Genomic DNA, 19,903 nt, shown 5'->3' with positions numbered 1-19,903 from the left:
TGCAGGAAAAGGGGCTAAACCTGGATTTTGATTGGACATATTCGCTTTAAGCTCAAACGATGCAATCGACATGACTTCTTTTTTTTTTTTTTATATCGCATATTACAACGCAATTTAACGTTAAACGTGTTCTGCTTTACCGTGTTTTGGGACCTGGAATGAAACAGGTCACAGGGTGTAGCACAATCCGGCGGCTTTCAGACGCAAATGCGTGGCCACGCCCACAAGAGGCGGAACTTCAGAGAGTTGAACTCGAACTTCCTAAACATGACCGTTCCAAGTTTAATACTATTCCACTGAAAGCGTTCTTTTTTTAAACGCTCGTAATCATATATGTACCCTTGGAGTAAAAGCTCAACCATGCCACGTGAGAAACAGACTCAAACACTCGTTTGGACCTTTTTCCCCCTAAGTGCGGTCATTTTTGGGTTTTAACGGGATAAAAAAAGTGGATTATGGTGTTCAGAGTTTGACCACAGCCGAGTGTGTGCTGATTTGGTGACCATGGCCGAACCCACGAAGAAACTAAAAAAGCCTGATGTGAAGATTGTCCTGCTGGGTGACATGAACGTGGGGAAGACATCCCTGCTGCACAGGTACACCGAGAGGAAATTCAAGGACACTGTGAGCACAGTTGGAGGGGCTTTCTTTCTCAAGCAGTGGGGACCCTACAATATCTCCATATGGGACACTGCAGGTAGGGGATGAGGTTCATTGCCTCCGTTTTAGAAACTTGCATTTTTCATTTTGCATTTGACAAACGTGTAGGGCGACTTACATTTATCTCATTCATTCAACTGAGCACTGGTTCGAAATTCTTGCTCAGGGGCCCAGGAGTGGCAGGTTGGTGTGGCTGAGATTTAAAGTACCTGAAACCATAACCCAAAGTCCACTGCCTTAAACACTACCCCCCTTGAAAAGCTTTAAGCTGCTCCTGATAGTACTGTACAGATGTCAAATATTACCTTGATTCATTCAAACGTTCTTTGCAGTGATAATATTTAGTGCCCAAAATTTTGTGCATGTCGTCCCATTGTCTGTGTGGTTTCAACTGGCTTCTAAAAACATGACAGTAAGTGAGATCAAATTGCCCCTATATGTGTGTTTGTGTCTGTCTGTGTGTCTGTGTATCATGGACAGGCAATTTTCCACCGTATGCCCCTCCCTCACTCCCAGTATTCCAGGGAAAGGCTCTTGATCCACCACAACTCTAAACAGCTAAGGAAAGATGAGCCAACTATTTCCAGAATGTTCCCAGATTTACAGCATCAATCAAATCATTTGCACCTGTTTATTGTTTGAGTTTGTAGTAGCATCTTTACTATAATCTTAAGGGCACTTGTGAGTATTAATTGTTGTGAGTGTATGCATCGGTCTCAATAAAGCTACATAAAATAGAAACATTTATTTATATTTTAGGAAACAAGGGCAGCTTAAACAATAAGATATCCTAATAAGAACAATATAAATCATACTAATAATTTTTATTCATGTAGCAGTATTAATTTGGGGTTCGATTCGAAGTGCATACAACAATCCACAATCAATACCTGCATATTTGAAATGCTACACATTATAGTAGTATGTAATGTTCGAACTTTTTTTTTTTTTTTTTTTTTTTTTTTTTTTTTTTTTTTTTTTTTTACACAGTGCGTCATACATTCCGAACCATATATTTTGGTTTCTGATTTGAGGGGGTTCCTTATTTTCCCACACTGTAGCTTACATACATACATACATACATACATACATAATGAAACAGACAACCCAGTGAAAAAAAAAACCACCCAAATAATCTTTCACTTTTCGAAAACATTTTTAGTCTTAGTCATCAAGCTCTTGCGTGTTTTTTTTCGTCAGTCTTGAGTGTACAATGTGTTTTGGCAATCATTAAAGAGACCTCGTGTTTAGCTACGGTGCAGTGGCACAGAGACATAAGTCATATGATTCAGTTTACAAAGTATCATTATTAACCCAGACTGTACAGTGTTCAAACAGCGCACATGTACACAGCCGACCAAAGCATCTGAGTCAACAAGGCCTTCTTTTGAAACATCATGAGGTCTCTCAGTTTCCTATAATAGAGCAGGCATAGTAGACTGTTCCTATGAGAATGTGAACCAATTGTCACAGGACAAGTTGTCAAAGGTAATTACCTCGCTTTACTCACACACAGTTTATATGTTTTTATCTGTTCACAACTTTTGCTCATTTAAATCGACCAGGCATAACATTATGACCACCTACCTAATATTGTGTTGGTCCCCCATTTGCTGCCAAAACAATCCTGAACCCTCAAGCTCCTTAAGCAATTTGAGCTACAGGAACTCGTCTGTTGGATCAGACCACACTGGTCAGCCTTCACTCCCGACATGCATCAATTAACCTTCGTTGCCCATGAACCTGTCGCTGGTTCACCACTGTTCCTTCCTTGGACCACTTTTGAAAGATACTGACCACTGCAGACCAGGAACATCCCCTAAAGAGCTGCAGTTTTGGAGATGCTCTGACCCAGTTGTTTAGCCATCACAATTTGGCCCTTGTCAAACTCAAATCCTTTTGATTGCCCTTTTTTCTGCTTTTAACACATTAACTTTGAGGACAATATGTTATCTTGCTGCCTAATATATCCCACCCACTAAGAGATAAAGAGATAATCGGTGTTATTTTCTTTACCAGTAATTATGTTATGCCTGGTTGGTGTATATCTTTCGTTCAACAGTGGCCTTACCCTTTTCATACTTGTTTCTGCTAGACCACTTCCTGTGGAATCAGTTTCCTTGCTGTTGAAAGCTGACCTTAAAGCACTACAGATTTTTGTTCATCAAGCCGAGTCACGTGCTCGTGTAATATGTGTCTCATAAAACTTTCAGTAATCACTAGCGACTTATTTTTTAATATTTATTGAACAGTGTGAATTTTCGAACCAATAATGAGTAAATGGAAAAATGAACTTACCTGAAATGTTTACCATTTGATTTACACAGTATGTGTCAAAGTTAATTACCCCCCAAAAAAGCTGATCTTTATCTGCAATAACAGTTGAATGTATTCAGTGATATGACATTCTGGGCTAGACTGCAAAAGCTTAGTCAGTTTAGATTGGATGGAGTGTGTTAAAGAACAAGTCTTACTACACATTCCAAACTGGATTGAGGTCCGGGCCTTAACTTACTGAGACTAAAACATTCAGGTTCCTGGTTATTGTATCAAGGTAGAACTTAGGTGCTGAACAAAGTGCAAGAGGCAATGTGCAAAATAGTATTGAAATTTAAATTAACATAAAAGTAGTAAAATATATATCATAAAAAGAGTAGTAAATGTGTACTGTGGCTGAGTGTTGGTGTGTACTGTGAGTGTTGAGGTGTGTACTGTGGCTGTGAGTGTTGGTGTGTACTGTGAGTGTCGAGGTGTGTACTCTGGCTGTGAGTGTCGAGGTGTGTACTCTGGCTGTGAGTGTCGAGGTGTGTACTCTGGTTGTGAGTGTCGAGGTGTGTACTGTGGCTGTGGGTGTCGAAGTGTGTACTGTGGCTGTGAGTGTTAAGGTGTGTACTGTGAGTGTTGGTGTGTACTGTCGGTGTTGAGGTGTGTACTGTGACTGTCGGTGTGTACTGTCGGTGTTGAGGTGTGTACTGTGACTGTTGGTGTTTACTGTCGGTGTTGAGGTGTGTACTGTGACTGTTGGTGTGTACTGTCGGTGTTGAGGTGTGTACTGTGGCTGTGAGTGTTGAAGTGTGTACTGTGGCTGTGGGTGTCGAAGTGTGAATTGTAAGTGTTGAGGTGTGTACTCTGGTTGTGAGTGTCGAGGTGTGTACTCTGGTTGTGAGTGTCGAGGTGTGTACTGTGGCTATGAGTGTCGAGGTGTGTACTGTGGTTGTGAGTGTCGAGGTGTGAACTCTGGTTGTGAGTGTCGAGATGTGTACTGTGGCTGTGAGTGTCGAGGTGTGTACTCTGGTTGTGAGTGTCGAGGTGTGTACTCTGGTTGTGAGTGTCGAGGTGTGTACTCTGGTTGTGAGTGTCGAGGTGTGTACTCTGGTTGTGAGTGTCGAGGTGTGTACTCTGGTTGTGAGTGTCGAGGTGTGTACTGTGGCTGTGAGTGTCGAGGTGTGTACTGTGGCTGTGAGTGTCGAGGTGTGTACTCTGGTTGTGAGTGTCGAGGTGTGTACTGTGGCTGTGAGTGTCGAGGTGTGTACTCTGGTTGTGAGTGTTGAGGACCAGGATTTCAGCAAAAAGCAGCCATTTTTTTCCCACTTGCCATTGTTTAAAACATTATACAAACCTTTTTATTAAAGTGTAAAAAAAAAGTGTGTTCATTAATTCATCAATTAATTCCTTTCCTGTGTGCTTTCTCTTTATCCTGATTAAAGGTCGGGAGCAGTTCCATGGCCTTGGCTCTATGTACTGTCGTAGTGCAGCTGCAGTCATTCTTACCTATGACACAACCAGTTGGCAAAGCTACGTAGAGCTGGAGGAGCGCTTCCTATCCCTAACCGACACTGCCAACGCCGACTGCATCTTTGCCATAGTAGGCAACAAAGCCGACCTCACTGACTCTCATGCACAGGCTTCAAATACGGAGGAAGAGGAGGGGACCGAACCTGCACGCTTGTCTTTTTCTTCCTCTTCCCTTCAACGCAAACAGGTGAACAAAGAGGACGCCATGGCTCTGTATAGGCGTGTCCTACATTACAAGGGGCTGGATGAGAAGGCCTGTCTACCTGCTGAAAGCATGTGCTTTGAGACCAGTGCGAAAACTGGCTACAACGTGGATGTATTGTTTGAAACAATTTTTGACCTGGTGGTGCCCTCAATTCTGAAGAAGAGGAATGAGGGCGAGAGCTCCACGGTTGACCTGGAAGCGCCGAGCACAGCTAAGAGGACTAAAGCTGGCTGCTGTGCTTAAGAAGGAGCACCAAGTACAGGAATGCGGATTTACTCTTTAAAACAATAAAGGCACAGACAGTTGTTTACATTTCATGATAAACTTTTGTAACCATTTCTGTTAGAAAGCAAGACCAAATTTCAAAATAGTAAATCTGTAAAGATGAGTGTTGAGAGTTGTCATTGATGATTTTGAATTTTGTGTGATGCGCTGTGATTCCTGGTGCTTCCACTTATCATATTAACAAAACAAAACATTGAACCAAATGTGCAAAAATATAAACTATGCATTTTATTCATTAAAAATAAATAAACACGATTGTAAGTTAGCATACACTTACTTTTCAATTATCCATCTTTAGTACTAATTTTTATCTTTGTCACGGTTACAGTACGAGCCAGTGACCTAGGGGAGAGAAGCTTCATTTGGCCCTTGTGGTGTGGTAAAACAACAAATACCAGACCACAAATAAAGCAAAAAGAAAATATTGAGGTCATGCAATGAGGTTTCATAAGGAGGCCTTCAGTCTGTATTTCAGATGTTCAGTGGAGCTGAGGTTAGTGCTCTGTGCAAGCTAAGCCAAATAAACAAACTAAGTCAATATGCACATTGCTTTGCACACAGAATGGTATTTTAAACAGGTTTTGGAGCCTTTGTTCCACTTAAAAGTATCCTAAAACTACAGGTAAAAAAATAAATAAAAAATCTAATTCCTGTGCTTTTTATCTTTGTACTAACAGTTTGGTGAAGACCAAAATATGATTGAGATGTTCAGTTGTCCACAGTACTTCTGTCCAAAAAGTTATCTTACGTTTATCTCTATTAATTATTGCTACCGAGTGGATTCAAAGTCTACTCCAGGAACACTTGGCAGAAGGAATAAACCCTGACTGGGACGCCTGTCCATCACACAGCCCCTTGTGTACACACATTCACTACTATTAGCCAACTATTCCACCTACTGGAAGATATTCCACTTACCTCGCAGAAACATGAGGACATGAACATTAACCCGAGTTCAGAACTAAACCTGTTTTTCTGGAGCTTTGACAATGCTAACCGCTGCACCACTCTGTCAACCATAGATACTCATAATAGTATTAATTATTAAAAATTTTGCAATTTGTAATGGTTTATATGTTCAGATTAATATAAAGAAATGCGTCCTTTTTTATTACAGTTGTGAGTGATATGTAAATGTAATGAAGCTGTCTGTTGAATATTTGTTTAAAAATCCTTTACACATACAGCAGTAGGCATTTTTATAACTCAATATGCCACAAAACATTCATGGTCATGTAATAATCAATAATCATTAACTTGTCTTGATAGTATAAGCAAACAAATAACACAGCAAATGTGTACAAACAGAAGCATTTATTTTGTTGATGTTGAGTAAGGCTAACAGTCACAATTATTCAGAACATGGTCTAAAAATATATTCCACATAAATACACTGTTAACTTGTTAATGTTTAATGCAACGACCCATTGTTTAAACTCCTTTTACTTGTTTATGGTCAGACAAGTACTATGCTATGCTATGCTATGCTATACTAGACATACACCTCTGAGTGGCAAATGGAATGCATGGCTGATCAAAGTACAAATTGGGTCATTCACCTGAAGAATTTGGTCTATTTCTCATTAAATATCAGATTTTGTGATGTGATTTCTGTAGTAAACAATTTATTCATTTATTTCTTAACTGTACAAGAAAAAACAAATCTCATTAGGTATCAGTGCAGTCTGTGTAACAGAATAGAAACAAATGAATCCATAATCTTAGTTCAGTAAGACATGATGTTCTAAATGGCATTTTGCAGTTTTATCTTGTGGTTTGCATATTAGCGAAACGTCTCGCTGTTCTGTAGCTCTGTGAAGAGGTGCATGCTGGTGCTCAAAAGTTGTTGAGGAAGCATAGACTGATGATCATACTGACATACGGTATTTCAAGTGCAAATTCCCCACAAAACAAAATGTACATTTGGTAAAGAGTGTTAGTAAAACAGTTCAATACCTGATCAAATTACTGATTAAAAACACAAATAAAGCAACACTAAGGTGAAAGTATTGTTTGAAACTAAACATAGTTTATAGTGAAAGGCGATTGGCTGTTGAATAACTCACACAGAGGTTCTAAAGGCTACAGGAAGTGTGACACATAGATGAATATAAGGGAAGCAGTGCATTAATATGGGCGTCTTTGGTTTTGCTGTATGATGTACTTTGTAATATCAATTACACAATCTCGCTTATGAGTGAGGTAATAAGTTAGAAAAAGCACCATTTCAAATGAGTAAAGTTAAAACAATTCTAAAGTTTCTGATGCTTCTTTGACCTCTCCTTTCAACACATTTACACATCTTCAGTCCTTAGGCACATAGGGAGGGGTACATATTGAAGAAGAAAAAAAAAAACTAATACTAAAAACTCTCCTTGATAGTGTAAAAGTATGTAATTACACAATTTATGTGAGCTGTTAACCAAATCTTTGTCAACAATCCTGTTTGGTTTATCAACTTAGTAGTTACTATGAGCTCTGTGAAACCCTACCAGGCGTTCTGGACTGAGCTGCACATAAAAATGGCTACACCGTCAAGTTCATACAAGTTACAGGTTTTTCATGCAGACTTGGCATCGACTGATTCGCGAGAGGAGCTGTCCAGCTTTAAGTGTCTCAGACTCAGGGGAACTGTGGAAAGACTGGTCAATGGATGTTAGCCAGAAACTGTGCTTGTTAGAGAAGTAGTGACAGCTACCCTTCGCTCCATTACACTCAATGAAGGGAGTGGTGCGGAAATCCTCCAGACACGAGCCTGGAGACACCAGAGACTGGCCGCCTCCTTCATCTCCAGCTGCTGTATGCTGTGTATAAAAGACACATTTTGGTAAAGAACATAGTGTGATATGATATTGTCCATCACAAATGGCAAATGTCTAAATGCTCACCATAAGAAAGGAGTAGCCAATCCATAAGCTTCTCCAGCCTGCAGGGCATTGTGGGATAGTTATATCCTGACTGTGTACAGCTATAGCCACTGATGGAGCCTCACATACTGAGCAACGGCTGATATAGGGCTTTATTTCTGACTCTTCCACAGGCATCATGGGAATGGAGGCAGTAGTAGAGAGCCAATAGGACTTATCGTTACGACTAGCATAGTAGCATACGTCACCAGGGTTGCAATACAGGAATGGCATGGTGTTAAAACGACGGAGACAAGAGCCTGCCAGACCTGGATAACATAGTAGCGAATATTTAAGAACCTGATATGTATTGATTATATATAGCTTCAGTGTCAATAATTGGCATACAGATGAAGCCTTATTTACTTACCTAGGTCCTGATTATGAGCTTTCTCCTGTCCTTCAAAGTAAAGTAAGCTGTAGCCATCCCACAATTTGGACATTCCAACAGGGCACATTGGAGTCTGATCAGACTGACTGTGTTTCACCAGAAGGTACCCAACACTGACACTGCGTCCAGGCATACCTGGCAGACCAGGATTACCAGAACGGCCACGGTTTCCTAAAATGTAAACATTTCCCGTAGACAAAATTAAACTGATCACAATTATTTAATTTATTTGTTAAAGCCTTTTATATTCTAGGCTAATAGGTAACAACCCCATAAAGCATGTCTTAATGTTCACTACATTTATATTTACAAGTCTATAGTGACTGCTCTTCAACAGCCGTGCAGGTCACTTACAAAATTCTTGCTTATTAAGAAGCAAGCCACTGCTTGAATATCCTAAATTGAGACATAATATCTTTTTTAATTTATTTAAACTTATCACACCAGCTTATTCAAGATTTCTGTAAGCTTCACCTTCTAGACCCTGAAGACCTCGGTGTCCGATTGGTCCATCATCCCCACGGAAACCTGGTGTTCCTGGTATTCCAGGCAGCCCTGGCATCCCCTTTTGCCCTTGTGGTCCATTATAACCTAGGACAAGAAAAAAACAGTAAAGAAACTTTAACTCTAATTTTATTTAATGAAAGAGTAGCCATTTTTATTTCAGACCTAAAATAAACAAATTGTTTAATATTTAGATTTTTGAACATTGAATTTACCCTGATCTCCAGGGTCTCCCACAGGGCCTAACTCCCCTCTTACTCCTTGTGTTCCTTGGTTACCAGGTGGACCAGGGGGCCCTCTCTCCCCTGGCACCTTCACAGGAACTGGAGGGAGTCCTTTGGCACCAGGGAGGCCGGGTGGACCTGAGAGAGGTAATACCTTAGTGTTAGAGTTATTTTTGTTATACACAAACATCTGAACATAGGAATTCAGTTTGCCAAAAAAAATTCTAATTTTAAATAAAAAAAGAAAGAAAACCTGGTGGTCCAGTTCCTCCTTTTGATCCAGCAGGGCCTCTGTCACCTTGTAAACCAGTCGGTCCTGGGACACCCATGTCTCCCATTTCTCCCTTTATACCTGTAACCAATTTTATAAAAAAAAAAAAAAAAAAAAAAAAAAAGAAAAAAAAAAAAAAAAAAAATCAGGGGCACAGTCTAGATCAGACAAATACCTAGTCTATAGTAAAAGAAAAGGACATTTAAAGTGTAATGTTTTCAATTACTATAATACAAATTAAATTTCTGTTGTTTTGGGTCATACCTTTTCCTCCTGGTACACCAGACTCTCCAGAAAATCCTTTGTCTCCTGTGTTTCCTAACAGCCCTTTTGGTCCTAAGAAGCCGAGATCGCCTTGAGTGCCACGATCTCCTTCAGTTCCAGGTGGAGCTGGAAAACCTGGAAGACCAATCTTTCCGGGGGGGCCTAAACAAAAAAAGGATCAGAAAGGCTGATCAGACTACAAACATATAGGCTGATTTCTGTTGCAATATTATGAGCTTTATCACTGTGGGAAATATGTGCTAATGTTGCTAACCCCCAATGTAATCTTAGCATGTTCTAATATTGTATTTCTAATACTTTACCTAGAAAACCTTTCTGACCAGGTAAACCTGGGTCTCCTGATAGACCCTTTCTGCCAGGAATTCCCTGTGCTCCTGGGGGCCCTTGCTCTCCTGGAGGGCCTGGCTCACCCTGATCACCTAAAACAGTTCAGTATTTTTAGTTTAGAATTTAAGTTTAAAGGTTAATTAGAAATTTCACTATTTCAAAATCAGAGAGAACATAAAAGCTTAATGGTGACCCACCTGGATCTCCTATTGAACCTTTCAGCCCATGAGCTCCAGGGATACCAGTCTCTGTGTTGGGAATACCTGCATTTCCTTTCTCTCCTTTTACCCCATCCTCACCTGGTTCCCCCAAATCATTAAGACCTAACAAGAGTATATATTATAGGCATTGGGAACAAAAGCTGGCTAAAAAGACAAGGCTATAGTAAATAATAATAATAATAATAATAATAATAATAATAATAATAATAATAATAATAATAAAATAGTATAAATTATTTGCATGGCAAATCTTTTCGATGAATTAGATTTTTTACTAATTGCAAGCTCCTCAATCACATGACATGATTCTCTGGTCAACAAAAACAAGTAGAACAGGGAAAAAAAGAGGGAAAATAACCAAGAGAGTAAAAATTGTTTTCCTCTCACAATCAAAAAGATGGATTTATAGATGATCAAAATTGATTGCATTTACCCCCAGCCAATAAATGTAAGTGACATGTAACTCCTTACAATTAACCTGATCATTAGGCAACAAATTCTAAATTGCACATTGCTATGTATTAGAGCTAAAAAGATAAGACATTGAATAGTTTAGGAAATATACCTTTATTTTGGTATTTAGGATTTGTTATACTAAGCATTCAGTATTCTGACCAAACATTTGGCTGTCCTCTCTACCAATTTTGGTACATCAATTAAAAAAGATTACTTTTAAATAACTAAAGAAAGTTTAAGACATACCTGCAACACCTTGAAGGCCCTTTTGACCTTTAAGGCCATGCAATCCTGAAATGCCATCAAAGCCAGGAAAACCTGAAAAAGAAAGAAAATATTTTTTTGTTGCAAATGTTTATTTTATTGCAACTTTATTAGTGAACCCACAGCATGTCACATTGCATTTTCATTTTAGTCATTACTAAGTGCAAAAAAAAATTGAAAAATAAAGCTTCATTGTTCTCAATGGCTACTGGACATAATATACTGGACAAGTATAGGTGGGTGTGAGAAATTTTAAATGTTAATGCATGGTCATTTAACAAACTTTTAGTGCTTTTGGCAGTGTCAAATTATGTCTAATCAATTAAATTGACCACAGGTGGACTTTAAGCAAGGTGTGGAAACATCTCAGCAACAATCAAAAGAAGCATTACCATGCACTCTCACTTTATGTACATTACTGATCTGTCATATAATCTGTATCCCTATTTAATCCTCATACTGTCTATATTGTCTTACATTGTCTTTCTTGTCTTGTATAGTCTGCTTTTGTCTTGTCTGTTTTGTCTCGTTATAGTCTAAGCTAAGTGTATAGTTTTATTTATTTCTATACTTTGAGAGTTACTAACAGCTGAAACCAAATTCCTTGTGTGTGTCAACACACTTGTCCATTAAACCTGATTCTGAGCAACCTGAGCTAAATTTCAAGTGTTGTGGCAAAGGATCTAAATACTTACTTGTATGTATATAATAAATTTACAGACATTTCTGTTTTCACTTTGTCATTATGGGGTACTGAGTGTAGACTAATCAGAAAAAAATAATAATTCGAACTATTGTAGTAAAAGACTGCAACATAATTTTTAAAAAGTAAAGGGGGTCTTAACTTTTTTCTAAATGCACTGTACTTGTTCTAATATGTTATCATTCTATAGTAACAGCCCATTAACAGGGACATGTAGTGTGGATGATACAAATGTGTCAATACCTACATTCAAAAAAGCTTGGTAAACATAGAAAAACATTATTGGTATGATGAAGATATATGGAAGGATATAATATGGAAGGAGCCTCTGGTGTGGGCACATTGTAAACATGTAGGTCTTTAGGACAAGGGGTTTGTACTTTGTTTGTGTTTGTGAGAAATATATATATATATATATATATATATATATATATATATATATAAATAAAGCTGCTAAAATGTAAGTGATAACCAGAAACTTGTATTACAGATAATGGGTATTGCATAAAATAATTAATTGTACATTTTTGTATATTTGTATTTTGGATTAAACATACCTATTTGTCCCAAATGACCTTGTTTACCAGGGGCCCCTGCCTTTCCTGGTGGTCCAGGCCAGCCCTTAGAACCCTGGTTTCCTGGAAACCCAGGTTGACCATCAGCACCTGATGAAAGAACAGTTCCAGTAAAGCGTGATTTCTTATGTTTAAGAATCACCTGGTATTTGAAATAAAATAGTTTAACACATTCATTCATTATGAGTGGATTTTCTTACCTGGTAAGCCTTGTCTTCCAGGCTCACCCTGAGTCCCTTTAATTCCGACAATGCCATCGAAACCAGGAGTTCCTCTAACTCCAGGGTCACCTATGGAACCTTTTTGACCTGAAGAGGTACAATACATTATGTGTATAAGAAAATCCTCAGCATCATTCCACAAACATGTTGCTAAAAATAATCATTTGGACTTTTTATCCCCAGGTAATGACTAAGTACTGTACAGCCTCACCTAAAGGTCCAAGAGGCCCAGTTTCCCCCCTGATTCCTGTGGCTCCCGGAAGATCGATAACATCACCCTGGTCACCTGAAGCAGAACAATCTCACTTAGCAATGATTTACAGATGTGAGTTGATGGTCAGACATGTTGGTCAGAGATTTTATTGAAGGCTATGATTACAGGATTATCATTTGTAAATTGTTGCTGCACAAATCATCTTTAATTTAAAGTATTAGACAGTGAAGTACAAAAAGATAGTGTAAGCAAAGCTCAATATTACCTTTGATGCCTTTGAATCCAACTTCACCTGTTGGTCCATAAGCACCAGGTGAACCTTTGTCCCCCTAGGATATTAAGTTATTATTGACCACAAAAACTTAAATTCACAAAACATCATACATTACTTAAAGACATTTTAAAAATGCTGATGTTGTGCTGTATTGGGGCAGAGTATTACCCTAGTTCCAGTTGATCCATGAAATCCATGAATTCCTGGAGGCCCTTGAATGCCTGGCATCCCTTTCTGACCAGGAAGCCCCTGAGCTCCAGTCTGTCCTTTCACACCTTTTGTAATGCTGGGTAGACCAGGTAATCCATGGAACCCATCTTTTCCTGGAAGCCCTTGCAAACCTTTGAAACCTAAAATGTAAAAGCAAAAAAATCAGTTTGTTTACATGCATTCGAGTTATGTTTCCTTTAAAACATTAAATTTAGTACATTTCTCATTTCATTATTTTATTATTATTATATTTTACAGTATATGGATAGCTACCAATTGCTAAGACAATTGATTGATATGTTCTCTACAGTCTGATCTACACTGTTAGTTTCTTTGCAGTGAATGTGATAGAATGTTGTACAGTACCTATTGTTAATTATAACACAGTATAACATTCAATTTTAATTTAAAGTTTAGTGGTACACAAATTCAAGGATTTTGCTGACAAAGATTTATTTTACATACACAAGATTACAATTTTAAAAGCCACTGAATTAATAATATTTTAGAAGACTATTAGATTTAGGATATTGAAATACATACTACATATAATACAGGATATTAAAATATACGTCAGGCTGGATGGGGTGTCTGCTAAATGCCGTAAATGTACTATACGGACAGAGTTTGTAGACACCTGATTATAAGATTTACTTGATATTATAAAATTTGTTCCACTAGATTTTAAAATGTGCTTGTGAAGATTTGTGCTCATCCAGCCACAAGGGTACTACAAATATAGGATAAGGAGGCCTGAGGTGCAGTCAGTGTTCCAATTCATCCCAAAGGTGATCACTTGGGTTAAAGCCAGAGCTCAATAGCAGGCCACTCAAGGTCCATCACTCTAACCCATGTAAACCCTAACTTTATCGAGCTTGCTTTGTGCACATAGGCATTGTAATGCTGGAGCAGGTTTGGGTCTCCCTGTTCTAGTGAAGCGAAAATTTCATACTACTGCATCCAAAGACATACAATATAATAAAATGTTTTTTAAATTTTTCATATTAAACATACAATGACATTTTTTTTTTTATCTTTGTCACTTTTCCATGCTCAGTGTAATAAGACTAATTTTAATAAGAGTACTCACCTCGGGGACCAGTGAAACCTGGATCTCCTTCATGTCCATGGTCACCTTTTGCACCCTTCATAACCTCTTTCATGTGTCTAAGTTGTGTAACAGACATGTTACCTTGAGGGCCCATAACTCCTCTTTCACCTAACAAAGAATATTCAAAATGAAAAAGTGTGATCTTCGAGACATAATTATTATCATTGCAAACAATACAATATTTAGAACATGTACATGTCATTATTTTTAAAAAGAATTAGAACCTTTTTCTCCCTGTAGGCCCAAGCCTCCTTTCTCTCCTTTTAGTCCTGGAAATCCTACTGGCCCTATCTCTCCTGAAAGGCCTTTTAGACCAGGATTTCCTACCATTCCTGGGAAACCTGGCATGCCTTCTGAGCCCTTTATACCTGTAAAGAGAAATAAATATTAATAGCTATACAAAATATTTTGTTAAGGATCATGTGAACCCAATTTCAGACATATATTCTTCCAAATAAAAAGTGTAGACAATATTCTTTAGATTTTAAAGATTCATGTGCAACAATAACATTTTGACTTGCAGATTTACAAATGAATTAAAGTGATTCAACTGCTTGATATTGATTAATAAGGATGAGTAAAAACATTTTAGAAAAACTTTTGCTGAGAATTTAGTTGGTTTATAATTGGTCATTCCAGTTTTCCTTTTTTCCTTTGCACTTTTCAAAACAAATTTACTCTCATATCTGTAACTCATGGTTTAGTTCATTTGACACTGTCCACAAGTGGATGCACTGCATTTGAAGCATGAAAGCGGACACTTACGTGAGCCTTGTAATTCTCATCGGAAAACAGTTGCAGAAATAAAAATTAGACCTAAATTGTGTCAAAAATATCTAACCATTGTACTGATAGAAACTATTAGAACTATTTAAAGGCTGACATTTTAGATAGTTCACAATTAGAAATTTTACTGTATAGAAATACAGTGGGTACGGGAAGTATTCAGACCCCCTTAAATTTTTCACTCTTTGTTATATTGCAGCCATTTGCTAAAATCATTTAGGTTCATTCTTCTTCCTCATGAATGTACACACAGCTCCCCATACTGACATAAAAACACAGAATTGTTGACATTGTTGCAGATTTATTAAAAAAGAAAAACTGAAATATCACATGGTCCTAAGTATTCAGACCCTTTGCTCAGTATTTAGTAAAAGCCCCCTTTTGATCTAATACAGCCAGGAGTCTTTTTGGGAAAGATGCAACAAGTCTTTCACACCTGGATTTGGGGATCCTCTGCCATTCCTTCTTGCAGGTCCTCTCCAGTTCTGTCAGGTTGGATGGTAAACGTTGGTGGACAGCCATTTTTAGGTCTCTCCAGAGATGCTCAATTGGGTTTGAGTCAGGGCTCTGGCTGGGCCATTCAAGAACAGTCACGGAGTTGTTGTGAAGCCACTCCTTCGTTATTTTAGCTGTGTGCTTAGGGTCATTGTCTTGTTGGAAGGTAAACCTTCGGCCCAGTCTGAGGTCCAGAGCACTCTGGAGAAGGTTTTTGTCCAGGATATCCCTGTACTTGGCCGCATTCATCTTTCCCTCGATTGCAACCAGTCGTCTTGTCCCTGCAGCTGAAAAACACCCCCACAGCATGATGCTGCCACCACCATGCTTCACTGTTGGGACTGTATTGGATAGGTGATGAGCAGTGCCTGGTTTTCTCCACACATACCGCTTAGAATTAAGGCCAAAAAGTTCTATTTTGGTCTCATCAGACCAGAGAATCTTATTTCTCACCATCTTGGAGTCCTTCAGGTGTTTTTTTAGTGTTTTTCCATGCGGGCTTTCATGTGTCTTACACTAAGGAGAGGCTTCCATCGGGCCACTCTGCCATAAAGCCCCGACTGGTGGAGGGCTGCAGTGATGGTTGACTTTCTACAACTTTCTCCCATCTCCTGACTGCATCTCTGGAGCTCAGCCACAGTGATCTTTGGGTTCTTCTTTACCTTTCTCACAAAGGCTCTTCTCCCCCGATAGCTCAGTTTGGCCGGACGGCCAGCTCTAGGAAGGGTTCTGGTCGTCCCAAACGTCTTCCATTTGAGGATTATGGAGGCCACTGTGCTCTTAGGAACCTTAAGTGCAGCAGAAATCTTTTTGTAACCTTGGCCAGATCTGTGCCTTGCCACAATTCTGTCTCTGAGCTCTTCAGGCAGTTCCTTTGACCTCATGATTCTCATTTGCTCTGACATGCATTGTGATCTGGAAGGTCTTATATAGACAGGTGTGTGGCTTTCCTAATCAAGTCCAATCAGTATAATCAAACACAGCTGGACTCAAATGAAGGTGTAGAACCATCTCAAGGATGATCAGAAGAAATGGAAAGCACCTGAGTTACATATATGAGTGTCACAGCAAAGGGTCTGAATAGTTAGGACCATGTGATATTTCAGTTTTTCTTTTTTAATAAATCTGCAACAATGTCAACAATTTTGTGTTTTTCTGTCAATATGGGGAGCTGTGTGTACATTCATTAAGGAAGAAGAATGAACTTAAATGATTTTAGCAAATGGCTGCAATATAACAAAGAGTGAAAAATGTAAGGGGGTCTGAATACTTTCCGTACCCACTGTATATTTGACAACTGGCTAAAATTTGTGCTCAACTTAGGCATAACATGAAGAAATAAAAATAAGTCTGGATGGTAATTTATGCTTGTGTAATCTTGTTTCAATATAAATAGTGGATCTGTTTTTAATATCATGTGAAATTTTTGTTCTCAAGAAATAAAAATTTTAGTAAAATGAAAAAATATCTATAATGTGTCATTTGCACCTTATTCTACACATTATATTTGTTTTTCATTTGAACATTTTAATATTCTGACCTTTAAGCCCAATAACACCAGTCCTCCCTACATGTCCAGGGTCTCCTGGATCTCCACGTGTTCCATAATCTCCTGGACCTGAATCACTTCCGGGTTCTCCCTTAACACCTTTTACTCCTATGGGACCTGGAGGACCAACATTTCCTCGATGGCCTGTTTCTCCACTAGGCCCTTTGAAGAACAGAAAATATATATTATTACTATTATGAATTGACTTTTTTGTCCAATAACAGAAAACTATAAAAGTTGTCTAATGAGAAAGAAAGAAATATTAATTATATTATTATATACCTGGTAGTCCTGTTTTGCCAGGAGGTCCAGAGGATCCTATCTGACCAGGGTTCCCAGGAAACCCAAATGTTCCTGCTGGTCCAAGTTTTCCTCTTTCCCCCTGTAAGCCTGGGGGACCTGATTCACCTTTCTTCCCAATCATTCCTGGCATTCCCTCCATGCCTGTAGTGTACCAAAGTTAAAATAAATCCCTGTATTTATAGAATATGTTTATAAAATCCAAAGTTATAATGTAATAGTCCACAACCAACCTTATTATCAAGTTCTTCCTTACCTGGGTATCCAGCTGTGCCAGGATCTCCAGGGGGACCTTTTATCCCCTGCTGTCCTGGTGGTCCACGTTCACCTGGGGGCCCAGGAGATGCTCCTAGTGCTTCACCATTAGGACCCTTTTGTCCAGGTTCACCATTAAGTCCTGGCCTACCAGGTATACCAGAAGAACCTTTCAACCCTTTTGGTCCAGTACTTCCAGCTTCTCCCCGGGGTCCAATAAAACCTGTAAGGAAAACCATTAGAATATAAGATGACATACAAAGCACTGTATAAATGTTAATTTTCAAGCACAACCTAAATGTCTGAGTGTATGTAGGGACAAAAACCTGGTTTTCCAGAGGGGCCTCCAAATCCCTGGTCTCCTTGAGCTCCTTGAGGTCCTATCTTGCCTCTATCTCCTGCAAATCCTTTTGGACCAGGTAATCCTAGAACACACAGACATAACCAGGTCTGTTAACATCGGGATTATGGGACTGTTAACATTACAGATACCAGTAAAGTACATACATTTAAATATTATAAAAAGTTACCTGGCATTCCCTCCAATCCAGGCTGCCCGGGAGGTCCTCTCTCCCCCTGAGGTCCAGAAACTGCTTGACAATCCCCTAGGGATATACCAAACACATAAGATATGTAATGACAAGAAAATCATCATTCATACACTTAAAATAAACACCAGGATAAAGTTCATTGCTTGTTTTGCATAAATAACAACTAAATATGAACAATAATAAGAACAACTGACATGTTATAGCAAGGGTCCTTGATTGGAAGAAAATATATCTTGCTTGGACAAATCTCTCTTTCTCTCACACAGTGACACAATAGACATAAAAAAAAAAAAAAAAAAACATACAAGAACTGAAGCCCTAAATTAAAAAATTGAAAAAATGTGAATGGGGTTTTAATTGGTTAATTTGGGGTCATTTGCTCAAAACGTTTGGGAACCCCTGTATTATACAACGCCTAAATCACATGCGACTCATTGTCGAGTGTGAAACAAAGCATATAACATAGTGTCACAAGAATATTTGTGGATGAATAAAATTAAATAGGAGAAAGGTTAATAATGCCCAAAGCATTAACAGTGATTGTGAGCAAAAAAAAAAGTGACTGCGAAGCACTAAAAAAGAAAAGAGTTATTGAGAGGGAATTTGACTTGTCATCGATCTAGCTACCTGCTGTAATCCATTTGCCTCCTTCTCCTTGTAGACTACAGTCTCCTTCAAATGGCAAGCAAGAGATGATGACCGACAGAAGCAGATAATACCACAGTAGATACAGACAGATAGACAGAAGCTGATTGGAATTGAATCAGCAGCAGAGATCACATTATGAAATGATCATTTTTAGAATTTTCAAGGAAAATTCCTCATGGAATCATTTATTAAAGAAATCCTTCATGCACAATAAAAATGGCAAAGAATAAGGTTAAATGTTTAAGTTTATTGTTTCCATGATGTACAGATTCCATGACTTTAAGCATTCTGAACCCAAAGTTCGGAATGAAAATGAAAGTTGAGAATGATGGAAGAATAAACAGTAGGAGCAAAGGCTGAATGCATACCTGAAGGACCCTGTAGGCCGGGGATTCCATCATAACCATCTAATCCTGCATCACCAGTTATACCCTTAACACCTTTAACACCTCCGATTACTTGACCGTGTTCCCCTTCTTGTCCTGGGATGCCTCGTTGACCTGGTTTGCCTGGGTAACCCTTATCTCCAGGTTCACCAACTGGCCTTTCTCCCTGCAAACAAATTGTACATTACAAATTGTACATTGTAAATTACAGCTAGTGTTATGTAAACAGGATGCACCGTGGCAGTTTTTTTTGTAATTTTAGAGACCACTTAAAATGAAATCAGTGCATGTTGTTGCTAATAAGAAACTCACAGGAAGGCCTTCAAACCCAGGGGTACCATCTATTCCACTAGTCCCAGGTCTGCCCTGAGTTCCTTGTTCACCTCGTCCCCCTCGTTCTCCTGGATCTCCAGGTGCTCCTGTTAAATTTTATAATTAAAGGTACACATACATTAATACTACTTTGTTTTTCTTTGATTGAACTAAACTTTATAACCATTATAATAACAAGGTGTACCTTTTTCTTTAACCTCTATTTGATCTCCCTTAATTCCTTTAGGTCCAGGGAAACCTAGTGGCCCAGGAAAGCCCTGAAAAGAAGTTATAATTGCAGATGGTTCACAATATGCATACAGGATTTAAATCTATATGGAACATGTTGTCAACTGGTAACTCACAGGCAGACCACTAATTCCTTTGAGACCCATGTCTCCCGGATCACCCTGCGGACCCAACTCGCCCTCTATTCCAAGGTCACCCTGATCACCAGCAGGGCCAGGGGGTCCACGAGGGGAGGTTTGCAAAATGCATTCGCAATGACCATGGTCACCT

The 19,903-nt window shown here is 38.7% G+C and overlaps 2 protein-coding genes across 4 annotated transcripts in view; one reads left to right on the top strand and one right to left on the bottom strand.

Annotated features, from left to right (window-relative positions):
* Nucleotides 1-125: 125 nt before the first annotated feature.
* Nucleotides 126-7,205, top strand: rab20 (RAB20, member RAS oncogene family). The gene is made up of 2 exons (XM_083535906.1): nt 126-697; nt 4,368-7,205. The coding sequence occupies exons 1-2, from the start codon at nt 505-507 to the stop codon at nt 4,901-4,903; spliced, it is 729 nt and encodes a 242-aa protein (XP_083392032.1). The 5' UTR covers nt 126-504; the 3' UTR covers nt 4,904-7,205.
* The window catches only part of col4a2 (collagen, type IV, alpha 2), a 59,664-nt gene continuing 46,001 nt past the window's right edge, over nt 6,241-19,903 (bottom strand). For 2 of the 3 annotated variants that reach the window (XM_083535752.1, XM_083535753.1), the window contains exons 22-48: nt 19,750-19,901; nt 19,590-19,662; nt 19,385-19,491; nt 19,055-19,238; nt 18,666-18,710; nt 18,018-18,092; nt 17,814-17,912; nt 17,489-17,710; nt 17,215-17,376; nt 16,924-17,094; nt 14,327-14,470; nt 14,082-14,210; nt 12,950-13,131; nt 12,773-12,836; nt 12,505-12,579; nt 12,273-12,380; nt 12,055-12,162; nt 10,777-10,848; nt 10,051-10,176; nt 9,829-9,945; nt 9,506-9,667; nt 9,224-9,322; nt 8,962-9,108; nt 8,717-8,833; nt 8,222-8,413; nt 7,834-8,120; nt 6,241-7,749 (exon numbers count right to left, since the gene is read on the bottom strand). In XM_083535752.1, the coding sequence (XP_083391878.1) occupies nt 7,495-7,749; nt 7,834-8,120; nt 8,222-8,413; nt 8,717-8,833; nt 8,962-9,108; nt 9,224-9,322; nt 9,506-9,667; nt 9,829-9,945; nt 10,051-10,176; nt 10,777-10,848; nt 12,055-12,162; nt 12,273-12,380; nt 12,505-12,579; nt 12,773-12,836; nt 12,950-13,131; nt 14,082-14,210; nt 14,327-14,470; nt 16,924-17,094; nt 17,215-17,376; nt 17,489-17,710; nt 17,814-17,912; nt 18,018-18,092; nt 18,666-18,710; nt 19,055-19,238; nt 19,385-19,491; nt 19,590-19,662; nt 19,750-19,901 (3,674 nt within the window). In that variant the 3' untranslated portion in view covers nt 6,241-7,494. The remainder of the gene's footprint in view (nt 7,750-7,833; nt 8,121-8,221; nt 8,414-8,716; nt 8,834-8,961; nt 9,109-9,223; nt 9,323-9,505; nt 9,668-9,828; nt 9,946-10,050; nt 10,177-10,776; nt 10,849-12,054; nt 12,163-12,272; nt 12,381-12,504; nt 12,580-12,772; nt 12,837-12,949; nt 13,132-14,081; nt 14,211-14,326; nt 14,471-16,923; nt 17,095-17,214; nt 17,377-17,488; nt 17,711-17,813; nt 17,913-18,017; nt 18,093-18,665; nt 18,711-19,054; nt 19,239-19,384; nt 19,492-19,589; nt 19,663-19,749; nt 19,902-19,903) is intronic. The other variant, XM_083535754.1, reaches the window with a different exon arrangement.

The sequence above is a fragment of the Silurus aristotelis genome (assembly GCF_946808225.1).
Source record: "Silurus aristotelis genome assembly, chromosome: 3".
Classification (NCBI taxonomy): domain Eukaryota; kingdom Metazoa; phylum Chordata; class Actinopteri; order Siluriformes; family Siluridae; genus Silurus; species Silurus aristotelis.
The sequence above is the reverse complement of the archived record's forward strand: the minus strand, read 5'-3'. Positions and strand labels throughout refer to the sequence as shown.